Here is a 14425-nt window from a genome sequence, read left to right on the forward strand (position 1 = left end):
TACACATCTGTGAGGAAACTGTGAGACTTCTGGTTTATTTCCTTACCATATTTACAGTTCAGATTGTTACAAATAACTTTTGGTTTTCATCTGTGATTTGCTGCAGGACCTTAAACTGGCTTCATTGAATTTTGATTCATGTTATCAGGAGGGTCAGCATTGATCCAGGTTGCTATCATTTACTCTTACCCAAAATAGTTCCTAAAACATTTGAAATATGACTTGTAAACATCTCTATACTCACCTCTTTGAACTGTTTTTGGTTGCAAATCCTTTTTAAGAAGAACTGATCTTTGTGCAACCAGGTTGCCAAGTATCTACTACCAACTATGAATTCACATCCTCATTGAATATCCCATAGGTAATAAGTGAACATGTATTTTTGTAGATGTTGTACCATTGAAATTTGACATACATCTTCTTAAAATAAAATGCTTTTGTTTTGTGGATATTATTTTTCATTTCTTCTAATTTTATTCCCTTCATAAGAAATCTGAGCTGAACAGCTGTAAAATACAGTTGCTGTGTCATACGGCACAGCCTGGAAAACCAGTTGAATATGAGGAAATTACCTCAATCTTTATATTTTAGTCGATGGCAATTTATGAAATAGGTAACTGCAGTCCAGGCCAGAACATAAGTGTTTTGACTTTTTTATCTCTTTTCTTTTTATTTTGAAAAAAATTTGTTTAAATTTAAGCATTATTTAAAGTCATTATTCCCCCCAACACCTTGAATTTAATTTAAGTCACAAAACCCTGACCCAAAAAGTCAGACTCACTGTTTGCATCTTTAAATTTATTCTTAGTAGAGCATTATTTTTAGTATTTTTTTCACAATCTTCAACAGTTTCTCCTGTCATTTTGAAAACAAGTTTTTTCTGTGAGTCATTGTAATAAATTATTTCATCAAAGTTCTCTGTAAAAAATTAAAGATAGTATTAGTTGCTTAACTAAAGTTGCTATAATAATACAATATTTAATATATTATTACAATTTACAGCTTTTTTTTTTTTTTCTGACAGGACCACATAGCCCTCTTTTCAATGCTAAGAATCATAGGACATTCCATATAGTTAAAAAACACTGATGCCAGTTTAGCCCATTTCAAATAAAATCCAGTCCTTAACTCTGGAGAAAGAAAATAAAAACAAATAACAAAGAAAAGTAAAAAGAAACAAGATTAAACACAGTTAAATAAATCTGCTTTTAACATGAGCTTTCTGTCATACAATTTGGAAGGAACAGAAGAGTAGAATAATTTTAATTGCAAATCTTTTAACAGAAACTTGTAATTTGTAGCTGCATAGTTCAATCTGAATCTTTAAAAGGCCAAAAATCTGATTTTGAACAAAACAAAGGAAAACAAACAAGTGAAACCAAGCAGCTTCTGAAGAACTACATAAATAAATTGTCATTAAGGGTTAATTTAAAAAAATGAAATTATCAGAATTTTTAAATTTCATTTTCACTTGTGGGAGTGAAAATATAATTTTTTTTCTGTCTTTCTTCTTGTATTTATAATCCTGTGTAAGTTTTTGCATATTCAAACCCTGAATGAAACTTTTTAGAGTTCAGAAAAAGAAAGGTCTATCAAATCAAAGCTCAAAGCTTTGGCTCAACATGACTTTTGCATAGAGCTGCAGCTAATTATTTGACCAAACCCTTGGACAAACCTTAGGAACATTTCAGTCTTTCAGCTGATCACACATTTATTTATCTTATCCATGTGAATTTATCTGTGCTCAAAGGGACCTTGGGCTTTTCAAATCCTCCCTGAATTCAGTGGAATGACTTTCTCTGAAACTGGCAGGTTTTGATCCATGGCATTAATCTTAGTTCCATCTAAATGAAAAGCATGAGTCCCATTGAATTCAGTGGACCTGTGGACTAATGATGAATAGGAAATTATGTAAGAACATCCCTCTCGGGATGAAAAAAATAAATACTTTTGTTTCATCAGTTTCTTCATGGTTTTTAATTATTTTGTTCTGGTTTATATTCTACATGTATAGGAAATATGAAATAGGAGAATTTTACCTCCTATCAAATGTATTTAATTTTTCAGAGGGCTACCAAGGAAAAATTATGTCATAGTTCAGACTGGTGACGCTGTCAGAGAAAGGGAAAGGTGGAGGGAGAGAAGGAGAAAGACTTTTTTTTTCTTTTGCCCTTGTTTTTACTGGTTTTCTACAAAACTGAAAATAGCTAGTGACTATTTTTCTTGTTTGTCACAGGTCTGATATCTTCCAACTTATGTAGCTGCTCCACTTTTTTCAGTTTTCCAAGAAAACTGAATATTAGCTTACAATAGTTAAGTGCCACTGCCACATAGGAACTTAATCTTGTAAAGTGCAAGGTGCCCTTTGTCATCAAATGAAATAACTAAAACTGAGCACACTTGAATTCCCTGTGGAAATTATAATAAAGGCTGTCAAAATTCCATAATGCTATCAGGTTATTGACTGCTTAATATTTAATCTATCAACATTCCTCAGAGGAGGAAAAGAGCCTCTATATCCTATATGTGCATAGTAACCAGACCTTGTATATTTATACTAGACCAATTACTAGTTCATTTATTTGTGTCTACTGGAGAAACACTAGAAAAGAAACAAAAATAATTTCTCACTCTCATTCAAAAAGAGTAGTCTGCTGATTAGAGAAGGACTGATCTGCATTCACAGAAAACTCAGTCACTGCATTCTAGATGGTATCATGTTGCCACTTCATCCTACATCTGCATTTCGTGCAAAAAAGCGGTGGAGGAGCCTGTCTAGTAAAAAAAACCTTCAGAAATGTGAATCCCAGGTAGACATAGGAACTTCCTGGATGCTCCAAGAATGACCCCAAGAGAGCAAGAGTAAAATAGGACTATCCCATTCTATGTAGAACATTGGCTTAGGTAGCACCTTCCTCAGTAGATTCTTGGTTTGTATCACCAGCTCCTACTGTGTATTATGCTTCATCTGCCTTAATTCAGAGGTGTATATTCATCACTTATAAGACACATAGAATTTTGGTGCTGCAATGCTCAGTATCCTGACTAAAGATACATGCAAATACATCTTGTAGTGATCTTTGAAAATATATCCCTCTGCTGCCTGATTTATCCCTTTGACAGAAAGTACCTTCTTCTATCTTCAATTTCCCCCACTGCTAAAGACTCCATGGAAAGGTTTGTATGTCTGTGTTACAGTTGTCCCAGCTGGCACTCTAGTCTTCATCCAGGTGTCCTTCATTTTCTGCTGGAGTGGGACATCACATCTTCTTTTCTCTTGTCCTACCCTGGACAATAAATCCTGGCAAAATCGTACAAGGGGAGCAGCTGGGAGAAGTAATGTCTTAACTGCTGCAGAGAGATTTGACAAAGACAGGTTGATAAACCCCTTCTGCTGAGACAGGGTGAAAATAGCAAAAGAGTTTAGAGACATATCCAGCTGGCTTACTCAGAGGGCTGGTTCCGAAGCATGCTTATTACGTTTACCCTGTTTCAGCTGTTTGGGGTGTTCAGTGCACATATTGCATTTAAAGCGCAGTAGTGTTTCCTCTGACCTGTGCAGGGGGGCCTGACTGAGGCTGAAGGTGTAAGCAGGGCAGGCACATGCCTCTCTGAAGAGGAAACGGAGTCAATTCATGTGTGTCCAAGAGATGAACATAGTGTTAGGAGAGAGCGAGAGCCTAGAGGTTGGACTGAAATACTGAAGCAGAGTCAGCACTTTGAACACAGGCTATCCCTTAGAACCCATGACTGAGACCTCCTGTGCTACTTACAGCCACTGGAACTGCTGGGATGAGGTCTGTGCTGGGATCTTCCTGCATAAGTCAATGATTTCAAGAAGTTCAGAAGAATAACTAAACTCACAGGAGACAGTATGGTGGAAAGAATAACCAAACATGCCCCTTTTGCCCAAATTATTTACTTTTTTATTATAAAATCTATTTCTACAGCTGAAATTCTACCTGGAGATTCACACTCCAGAGTAAGGAATATAAATACAGTAATTTTGTTCTATTTTTTTATAGGTCTTATCCTTTGGCATTTTTGCTCTACAGTATGCTGTATTTGTAATAATTGTAGAGAACATATATCTTTGTCTCTCTCTTTTTGAAACAGGTCTATTTCTATATAGATCTACACCTACATATGCTTTTTTTTTTTTTTTTTTTTTTTTTTCATCTTGGTTGTATTTTGAAGAATTATATCTGTTTCTCAGATGGAATTTCCAAGTTGGCCCAGCCTCTTTTTTTCCCCAGAATGACACTAGTTCTCTCTTCCTTCTTCTCCCCCCAGGGAGACCTCAAGCTTGTTAACATTTGAAAAAATGCTTGAAAGTACTGGGCACCTAGAGTGGTCAATAATGTAATTTCTCACAGTTGCTGTAGAAAATAGTGGCAAATTATATCCCTCAGTTGGGATGGTATGTGCTCCAGCCCTACTTCTCATCAAAACATCTAGATTTAATGAGAATTATCATGCTCAGAACTGGACATAATATTTTCCCAAGCTTTTCTAAAAGACTGCTGACAGCTGCTGGAAGACGACAGTCTCTTTTTACCTCACAAAGGTTGTTTAATTTCTTCTCCACAATGACAAATTTTCTGGTAGTTTGTCCTCTGTGCTCATAGTTCAATTTTGAAACCACTCCTTCACCAAACTGAGTGACAATAATAAGAAAATAGAACCATTCACCATAAATATGATTTTGCCAATCTCTTGTTAAGACCTGACTAGGGCTAAACCCAGTGATCTTCTGTTTATGCACTATGCCCATGAGCAATTCCTGAGTAAAGATTATGGGATTATGGGATAACGAATTGAGACCTATGTGCTACCATGAACTTTTTGTGGGTGCATGCCTTTACCTGTATCAAGGCTCACTGAAGTTAGCATGACTCTGAGGCCATCTTGAAGCCTGCCTAAGAAGGGCTTATCATGGGGCTGTTGCACTGAAGGGACATACAGTGAAAGTTGCAGTAAAGGACCAGGCACCTTCACAGACCCCTTGCTTAGGTGACTCTTCACACGTATCTTGAAATTTCCTAAAAACTAGGTCTACTCCACAAATGAGTTTTTCTTGTGCTTTGAATAGTCACTTAAGACAGGTTTCACTGTGTAAATTTGTGTGCATGTACTATCTTCAGCTCTCATGATAGGTAGGTATCTTCTGTGCAGAGAGGCAATGCTTACAAAAAGGACATTCATTATCATAACAGGTACAGGGAGAGCAGAAGATAATGTCTTTGTCCCTCTCTCTTTAATAGAAGAGTATAACTATATAAACTGAGAGTCACAACATGTACCAGATGAAACCTGCTATCTCTGCTGCTTGAAATACAGCTCTCATTCTTTTATTCTTTCTTCTTTAATTATGCAGAATAAAATTATTTTTAACCCTCAAGAAGAAATATCTTTGTTTGGTTTGTAACTATTGTTCCACAGATTCTTTGGCAGCTGATGGCTTGGTTTCATCATTTATGGAACTAAAACTTCATTCTAATATTTTATTGGGTTTTTGTCTTTAAATTATGGTGTGCAGAAGGACAGCCTTCATCTGCTATATTAAAAAAAAAAAAAAAAGAAAAAAGATACTGTCTCTTTAATGAAAGAAAAGCATCAATATACTGTATTACTGAATGCAAATGCAATAAGAAATAACATATATCTCTGGTTATGTTATATGACATTTGGCTTAGCAGTATTAACATATTGCACAAAATCTGCATTTTCCCTATTGCAGAAAATAAGACGATAAAAGACATGGGAAATTAATTTCTTCCATATGATCATAAAATAAATGTTCTTTTTTTCTTTTTCTTCTCGTCAGTCATTTGCAGAAATATTTTAGTATTACTTCTTTGTTAAGCCAGCTCTTTATCATGTATGTATTAGGCATACAGTACAAGGAGAAATGGAACAAGATGGCAGTTATAGCAGTGGCAAGATGCAAATTTATTCTGAAAAAAAGTAATATGTGCACAATATCAAGCATGCTTAAGTTTGTGCCAGGAAAACTATTACGAATGAAAAATGGATGGGATGGAATTTTGCATCATACATGATTACATGTTGCTTAACTTCATAGAAGAGTCTTTGTCTACTCCTGATGTTCCAGGTACCACCAAGAGAAGCTGCTTACCACACTGCTAGAGTGAAAATGGAAACAGATACCCCAGCAGTATTCAACTGCAACATGACTCTTTGTTTCAGAAATTAAAGAAATAGACCTCAAAAAGATGACAGAGAAAATTCACAGACCATTGAACTGCAGGCACTAACTCCAGGTAGGGAAAGGGGGATGAATTTATTACATCTTGTACTTGTAATTGAAAGTCTGTAATTGTTTTCTGCTTCATTTTCCCCAAGTTGAATTAGGCTACATTATGCATGTGATGTTGTTGTCACTGTTTTTCCTCCTGTCTCTCTCATATTGTATGACACATGACTGACTGTAGCCAAGCAGTGGAGGAGTAATTTTTCACTGACACCACTTGAAAACATTTTTGTAAAAAAATAAGTGATGAAGAATGAAGAAGAGCAGAAAAGAAGAAATAAAATACCTTAAAGATAGCTCTCTACATTAATTCACCATGAAGCGAAAGAGAAATAATAAAAACTCTTCTTCAGGTGCCAATTCAATTGAGATGAACCAGACTAGGTACTGCATTGGTACAGTGTAAAAATAGATGACAGTGAGTAATGGTGTGAACAAAAAACCATGAGGAACATCACAGAAATGGATGTTGGATGGCCTTTGCACAGCAGAGGTAGATAAAGGTTATAACAAACTGTTTACTGACCATGTACACTTACTAGAATTAAGAGGTCAGTTGAACAAGAGCTCACCTAGTAAGAGCTTTCTCAGTAGTGTGACTTATCAGCTGTTGTACAGTACCAGAGCACTGCCCAGTTATTGCTCCATCACTTTTCAGTAACATTTCTGTCCTTTCAAAAGTCTACATTCTACCATTAGTTAAGGCTTTTTCTTTTGCATTTCTACATTTCCCCCCAATTTTGCATCAATTCACTGTAATTAATACATGTGCCTCTAACAGAAAAGAAAATAAATAAAAAGCACCATGTTTTATTGAACAAAATATAGCATGTGCAAGGAAGGGAAGGGAGGAATTATAGAAACAAACCAGTGCTGAAGAATTTTGCATTAGCTGGTGCTTTTTGTTGTTGTCGTATTTGCACAGATCGTTTTAGGCTCCTCAGTCCAGGTTGTAGCAAAACACTATCAAAACAAATACTCTTGCAAAATATTTTAGCTTCGCAGCTTAACATGTGCATCTTGAACCGCTTAAGCAGCATGATTATCTTCTTTTTGTTTTTCTCCAGAATTCAACAGACCGTAAAGTGTATACAAAAATGTATTATGCACCAGTGATTAAATGTTCTTACAACATTAATATTTATCAAGGGGTATTTCATAGCTAGAAAGTAGGTAACTATATTTTATTTCCTAAGAGAACATTTTCTATAGTTTTCCTTCATTTCCCAGCTACACAGCAAACATCTCTAAAGTGCACTTCCCAAGTGTAGTTAGAGAATAGGAAGGAATGTAAAGTTTTTAAAAACAGCCCTTATTAACTTTTCCTTCCATTGATTCTACTGTAAACTCTAAAAAGCCTTTTTAAAAAGCAAATTCTCATACACTCAGCAGGTGAAATGTTCCCACAAAAATAAAAGTAAACAAATTCAAAACCACCCCAAACAATGAAAAATCAGCAATCATATTACAATCTTTTCTCTTGACTACTCGTATCCTAGTATATCTTTACTGTTTTTATTGCACATTTATGAAAACGGTTGTCCTATATATTTTAAAAAAAAATAGTTTCTTTATCTGTGCTAACACATTCTTGTGCATCCTTAATAAACTAGAGTTACTTTCAACAACATGTAGGTATTAGAAAAACAATGGAATCAAACCAAAGAGATAATTTGTTTTGTAGATGTTCAAAGACTTCTAGTGTAATTTTGTTGAGACAAAGAGTTGAATTTTGGAGGTTCTGGCTCCCATTTGTTATGGAAAGCTGCTGGTTATGTGACAGCAGGAGAACTCAAGACGTGATTCACAATGAATGTCAATCCTTCACCTCCAATATGAAGGCTTCCCAACTATTCAACTTGCTGAGCATAACTGGTTTTACTTAGCATATCTAGAAAAGGCTGCTCCTGTTCAACTGACCAGTGAGAAAGGACTGGACTTCTTCAAAACGGGTATTGGAGCAACAGTTTGTTATATATTTCTTTACACTTTTTAACTGTCCGATCCCACCTTGTGAGGAGAGCACTTGTTTGTTCAGCTAAAAGGAACCCCCTTCATGCTCCTTTTGGTTTGCTCAGTCAACTGTTTTATGCAACAGTGGCAGAGGCACACTGGAATTGTGTACCCATTCATTGTGATTACACAGACAAAAGCAAATGTATGTTGTCTGTGATGGTAGATGGGAAAGGGAAAGGAGATGAATGGTTCCCATGGATAAGAGGACAGTAAGGTTTGTTTGGGGTTCTTTTTGTGGTTGCTTTTTTTTTCTTTTTTTTTTCTTTTCTCTTTTTTGGTTAAATTTTGTTTTGTTGTTCTTTTTGTGGGTTTTTGTTGGGGTTTTTGTGGGCTTTTTGTTGGGTTTTTTTCTATATTTTTCTCTTTTTTTTTCTTTTTTTTCTTTTTTTTTTTTCTTTTTTTTTGCTATGTCATGAAATCATAGCAGTCATTCCTCTAATAGAAACTGACAGGACATAAAAGACAGAACTATCAGATGAACACACACAATGACTAGAAATATATCGACAGAGAAAAGACTTAATTTAGCTTTGAGAAACCGTCCCAAAAATAAAATCCTGTATTAACAAGTGCAAAAAACAAAACAAAAAAAGAAACTCCAAACATTAAAACACAGTGTATAAAATGGTGTGAGAAAGTTAAGTCACCAAACAGCCTTTTAGTCAATAAAAAGCTGTGTTTATGTGTCCTTGTTTGGGTAGCGGCCCATTTTCATTTTACCCAAAAGGTCATTCAAGAAGAGATCTGAGGGTAAAGCACTCAGTCCTTGCTATTTTTGACTGTAGTAATTTGGGCCTGTTGTGTTTCTGTCATGTAAGATGAATCCTTTCTTTTATTCCTCATTGGTTGAATTATCTTCCAAAGTTGTTATGCCTCCAAAGCCCAGTCCTGTTGAGTTCTGTGCTGCTGAGACTGTAAGTACTGTATGTAAGAGAATTAATACAAGAACACACAGTTTAAGTCTGCTGTTACACAGTCTTGATGCTGATGAAACTGTGAGAGATGTCCTGTGACACGTTGTTGAGCCACTTGTTTTTATAGTCCCTTTGGGTTGATGATCTGATAATAGTCCCCATCTGACATCACAGCATTCTGGTTCTGCATTGGTTGGATAGTTTTCATAGAGCCCTGTAGGGTAAACACAAAACAGGAATAAATACCAGGCACAAGGATTGGCAGAAATAGTAGATGGAAGGAACAGCTGACATTTAGTCTAAGCTATTGAATCCATATCTTTGGGTGAGACTGAGACCCTCAGAGGTCCTGCCATTCTGTATAATTAGAGATGTTGAAGGAATATGCACCATCTAACAGGAAGCAGCATCAAAAGATCATTCAGCAGAACTATGATGCTGAGCATGATTGTGTAAAGAAGCAACATTAAAAAGCAATTATTGATATTTGAATGATAAAGGTGTTTGAATTCTTCCTTTTGGGGAAGTAACAACCAATGATGAAGTAAGAACTAATCAACAAGGATGTTTCCACAAAAAACCTTGAAATTCTTCTTTCAGTATGTGAGCACATAAAGACAGGCATTAAATAACAAATAATGATGTACTGATGATATTGGCTATTTCAGTTTTCAAACCTATGTAAATGAAACTGCATCACAGGAACAGCTTCCAAACAGAGCTGTGAATCTATATGTTTACCCTACCTCATCTGAGTTCTTCCAGTTGGATATTGTCTTCAACATATCCCAGAGGTGAAAACAATCTTTCCTTGCCATACAATGATTGGATCTCCTGATGTTTCTGATTACACAGCTAGGTCATTTTTGCCTTTGAGACAAAGTTTACTGAGGTACTCAACCTGAACTGATTCTGACTTTTTGAACACTAAGATGAACTCTATCTTTTTGGAAATTGTCAGTGCTATCTGCATTACTATATCACAGATTAACATAACCAAAGTGTTCTGTTTGCTTCTCACATACCTTTTTCTCTGATAAATTAAAATAACCTAATTTGGCTATTTAACTAGTGTTCAAATGTAAAAATGTCTAACATAATGGACAAACACCTTTTCTCCATTTAAACTGACCTTGGATTAAATTCTGCAGTAAATAATACACTCTGTGGTAGAACTAGGTTTTTCTAGGAAAAAATCTATCTGTGTTGAAATATTAGGACAGTAATTTTGAAAGCAGCTTCATTTCTTGGAACAAGAATCACATTTTCTCTAAAATATCACAACAAGAATATTACTTTCAAAAAGCAATTTAGTTGTAACATTCTTAGGTCCAGGCACCAGATTGCTTGCATTTTGTGAATAACTTGTAAAGAAAAGCAGTACGCCTTAAAATATAATAAATCTGAATGCTTTGTTTCCTACTTCCATAATATTGATCTTCAACTAAGCAAAATATGTGTTAGGTATGCTAAGAACGTTAAGATGCCTAGACTGGCACATTTTTACATAACTGACACAATAGTCTGCTATGCTATATATGAGTCCAAATAAAGTTTCATTCATTTTTGGATTCAACCAAATTTTTAAAGATACAGGAATGGAAGGAACTTGTTTCGTGTTCTGTAGATTCAGAGTTTATTCTACAGTAAACCTCACCATTTTTTCCACTTCTGCAGTCAGAAACTTAATGCAGCATTCCAAAGGTTGAAAATTATTAATTCTCACTCTAGATCATAGCTGAAATGATCACATTTTTCTTTAAGAAATTCAATTGCAATTTGGAACTTCTGGACAATTGTTTATTGAAGGTATAAAAAAATGGTCTTCTTTTCCAAGACCCATCTTCTGGAGTTTGTATGCATAAGTCTGTTTTTAAACACTGCAACATACAAGCAATGCCTCTCAAAGCAGGGAATTATGATTTGTTCTGTGAACTGCAGTAGCTCAAATGATTAGTAGTAATTGAAGAGACACAGAGAATGGTTAATGCTTTGATCCCACTGAGACTTGCTTACTTTTCAAACTATATTTTTTGTCTTTCTTGTTACTGGAAAACCCAGACTTCCTTTGAAATGAAAGCTGTGTATATAAATTGGCAATCAAAAGGTATTTAAATTGTTCATATGCACTTACTGAATTATAAATAAATTGATGACAACTCCACATTCAAAGACAAATTGAACGTTCCTTAATGTAAAATTACATTTCCTCTTTATTTCAATTCATCAATTAAATTTAGGTTTTGAATTTGCAGTTACATATTAAATAAACAATTAACCACAGAGACACTATTCATATGACAGTGTAGAAAATTTAGATAAATTTAGTCAGACCATTTGTACGGAACACAACACATGTTCCTCGCCACATACTTGTTTGTAGCCATAAATACAGACTTTTGGCCCTTGGATCTAATTAGTCTGTCTGTTCAGTCAGAGGTTTACAAACGTATGACTTAACTAGAAATCCAGAAAACACTGGCTACATATTCTTGGAAAATGTAGTTTGTTCTTTTATCAAAATATTAATAGAATCATAGAATGGCTTGGGTTGGATGGGACCTTAAAGATCATCTAGTTCCAACCTCCCTGCTGTGTGCAGGTGTTGGGGCCCTTCCCCCCCTGCCATGTAGCCCTGGGGGGGAGACACGGGGTTTCCCTGCCCCTGGTCAGCCTAGTTCCCCACTGATTGTTTTGTGTTCCCCTGCTTGGGCAGGGACCCTCGGGTCCCGTGACTGGAACAGTTCCTCGGCAGAGCCCCGGCCATGGGGCTGGAGAAATAAACATCTCTGAAACATCTATCAAGAATCGGTCCATATATATTTCTTTTCCACAGGCCTCATTGATTGATATGCCTGTTGCAGTATCCACACTGTAACAAATGGTAGAGAATTGCGGGCAAGATACCGATCCCTAAGGACAGAAAATTCATGAGTAAAAACCACTCTAGATCTCTCTCTTCTAGCCTTGGTTTGGATATTCTCTCTGGACTATGGAAGAATCATGGGAAATATGGCTCTCTGAGTCACAGAAAGAAATGTATCTAGAAGTTAAAGGAATCCTTGAACAACAAAACAAGAAAGTATTTGTTCTGGGAGATCTAGAACATTTTTTTAACTGGCTTTTCAAAAATTTCTTCTATATTTCTCAAGACTTACTTTTTGATATTAATTGTCCTGGAATTACTGGAATTAATCACGGGTGTTTTTGGCATGAGATCTGGGATGAGATAAGGGATCACACAAAACATGCACTAGTGATAGAACCTCTCCGTGCATCCCTTGTAATCAGCGAAGCTCTTGAGGAGCATTTGTATGGTCCCATTACCCCTAGAGCAGAGGATGGCCGTAATCCCGTGGCCAAGGCCGTGCGGCAGCCATCCCAGGAGCACATGACTGCAGCCATGCCGGCGGAGGTTCCTGCACTGGATGCGCCCAGCCCCCTCAGGAGTCTGCGCCTTATTGCGGACCCCATCCCTGTCTCGGGGTCCCCGGCCGCTCGACCGTGATTGAGGGAGCGATGCCGCAGGCGCCGCGGGTGCCGTGGGCCACGTGCAGCAGAGAGGCGGCCCCACGAGCAGCCAGGAACTGGGGGTCGGTGTGGAAGCCTGCTCTGAGCACACGGCTCGGAGAGCCCTGCGGAGGGAGAAGCGGCGGTTTCCACAGTGACACGAGAAGCCGCGCAGCACCGAGCTGAAACGAGGCTGCTCTCAAAGCAGCGTGGAGTTGGTGGAGCAGAACTGCTCGCAGGGCGCGGGGCCAGCAGCGATGGCAACGCGGGGCCGCACAGAGCCCAGACACGCGCCGGAGCAGCGCCGCTCGGAGGGCGTGGAGCAGCTGCAACGCGAGGCCCCGGCTGAGACATTGGAGTCGGCGAGGCAGCAGCCACGCAGGACAAGCAGCCACGACGAACACGCAAGCACGTGATAGGAGAAGTTATGGCAACGAAAATCACAGGAACTGTGAAATGGTACAGTGTAAAAAACAACTATGGATTTATAACACGAGATGATACAGGAGAAGATTTATTCATCCATAGAACTGCCATTAAAAGGAATAACCCTAAAAATTACCTGCAAAGTGTAGGAGATGGGGAAGTTGTACAATTTGATATAGTGCAAGGAAAGAAGGGTTTACAAGCAGCGAATGTTACTGGGCCTGGAGGTATTCCCGTCAAAGGCAGCTGTTATGCACAAAATTATAAACAATATCCATCCCAGCAACTTCCTTACCCACAACCTACTTTCCCCTTTTACCCTATACCGAATATAAACCCTTTCCTAAATTTACCCCATCCCCAGTTTATTCCTAATCCATTTGTCACCCCATGGCTTCCCTATACAATTCCCTTTTCCTACAACTCCTCTCCGATGCCGAGGGGGGGATGAAAAGGAGGAGGGAAGAAATTAAACCCTCTCCTGCCTTAGTTTCCCCACAAAGCATGCCCGGAGAGTCCTGTCTCCCTTCTGTTAGCCTTAAGATGTTCCAGAGAATCTGTTTGGACATTTAAAGACTCAGGAGGGTGGTTTGTTTTGTTTTGAAACTGTTCTTGTTATGTTTATCCAGTTGTTTTCAATGTTAAGTTTTAAATCTCTTTTTGTTAAAAATAAATGGGTGAAATGTTGGGGCCTTCCCCCCCCTGCCATGGGGTCCTGGGAGAGGGGCCCTTGGGGGGGAGACACGGGGTTTCCCTGCCCCTGGTCAGCCTCATTCCCCATTGGTTGTTTTGTGTTCCCCTGTGCAGGCAGGGACCCTCGGGTCCCGTGATTGCCTTAGTTCCTCAGCAGAGCCCCGGCCATGCGGCTGGAGAAATAAACATCTCTGAAACATCTATCAAGAATCGGTCCATATATATTTCTTTTCCACGGGCCTCCTTGTTTGATACACGTGTTGCAGTATCCACACTGTAATATGCAGGGACACACATTTCACTAGACCAGGTTGCTCAAAGCCCCATCCAACTTGGCCTTGAACACTTGCAGGGATGGGGAGTCCACAGCTTCTCTGGGCAACCTGTTCTGATGCCTCACCACCCTCACAATAATTTCTTCCTAAAATATCTTCCTAATATCTAATCTAAGCCTACTCTTTCAGTCTGAAACCATTCCCCTTGTCCTATCACCCCACACTATTATAAAAAAGTCTCTCTCCATGTTTTTTTGCAGGCTCCCTTCAGGTACTGGAAGACTACAACTAGGGCAGCCAAAGCCTTTTCTTTTCCA

General features: G+C 37.9%; 1 protein-coding gene across 1 annotated transcript in view; it reads right to left on the reverse strand.

Moving 5' to 3' along the window:
- Nucleotides 1-3903: 3903 nt before the first annotated feature.
- NALF1 (NALCN channel auxiliary factor 1) overlaps nucleotides 3904-14425 on the reverse strand; it is a 454878-nt gene continuing 444356 nt past the window's right edge. Inside the window, exon 3 of the mRNA XM_048295943.1 lies at nucleotides 3904-9418. Within this exon, the coding sequence (XP_048151900.1) occupies nucleotides 9123-9418 (296 nt within the window). The 3' untranslated portion in view covers nucleotides 3904-9122. The remainder of the gene's footprint in view (nucleotides 9419-14425) is intronic.

This window comes from Corvus hawaiiensis, chromosome 2 (genome assembly GCF_020740725.1).
Source record: "Corvus hawaiiensis isolate bCorHaw1 chromosome 2, bCorHaw1.pri.cur, whole genome shotgun sequence".
NCBI classification, from domain to species: domain Eukaryota; kingdom Metazoa; phylum Chordata; class Aves; order Passeriformes; family Corvidae; genus Corvus; species Corvus hawaiiensis.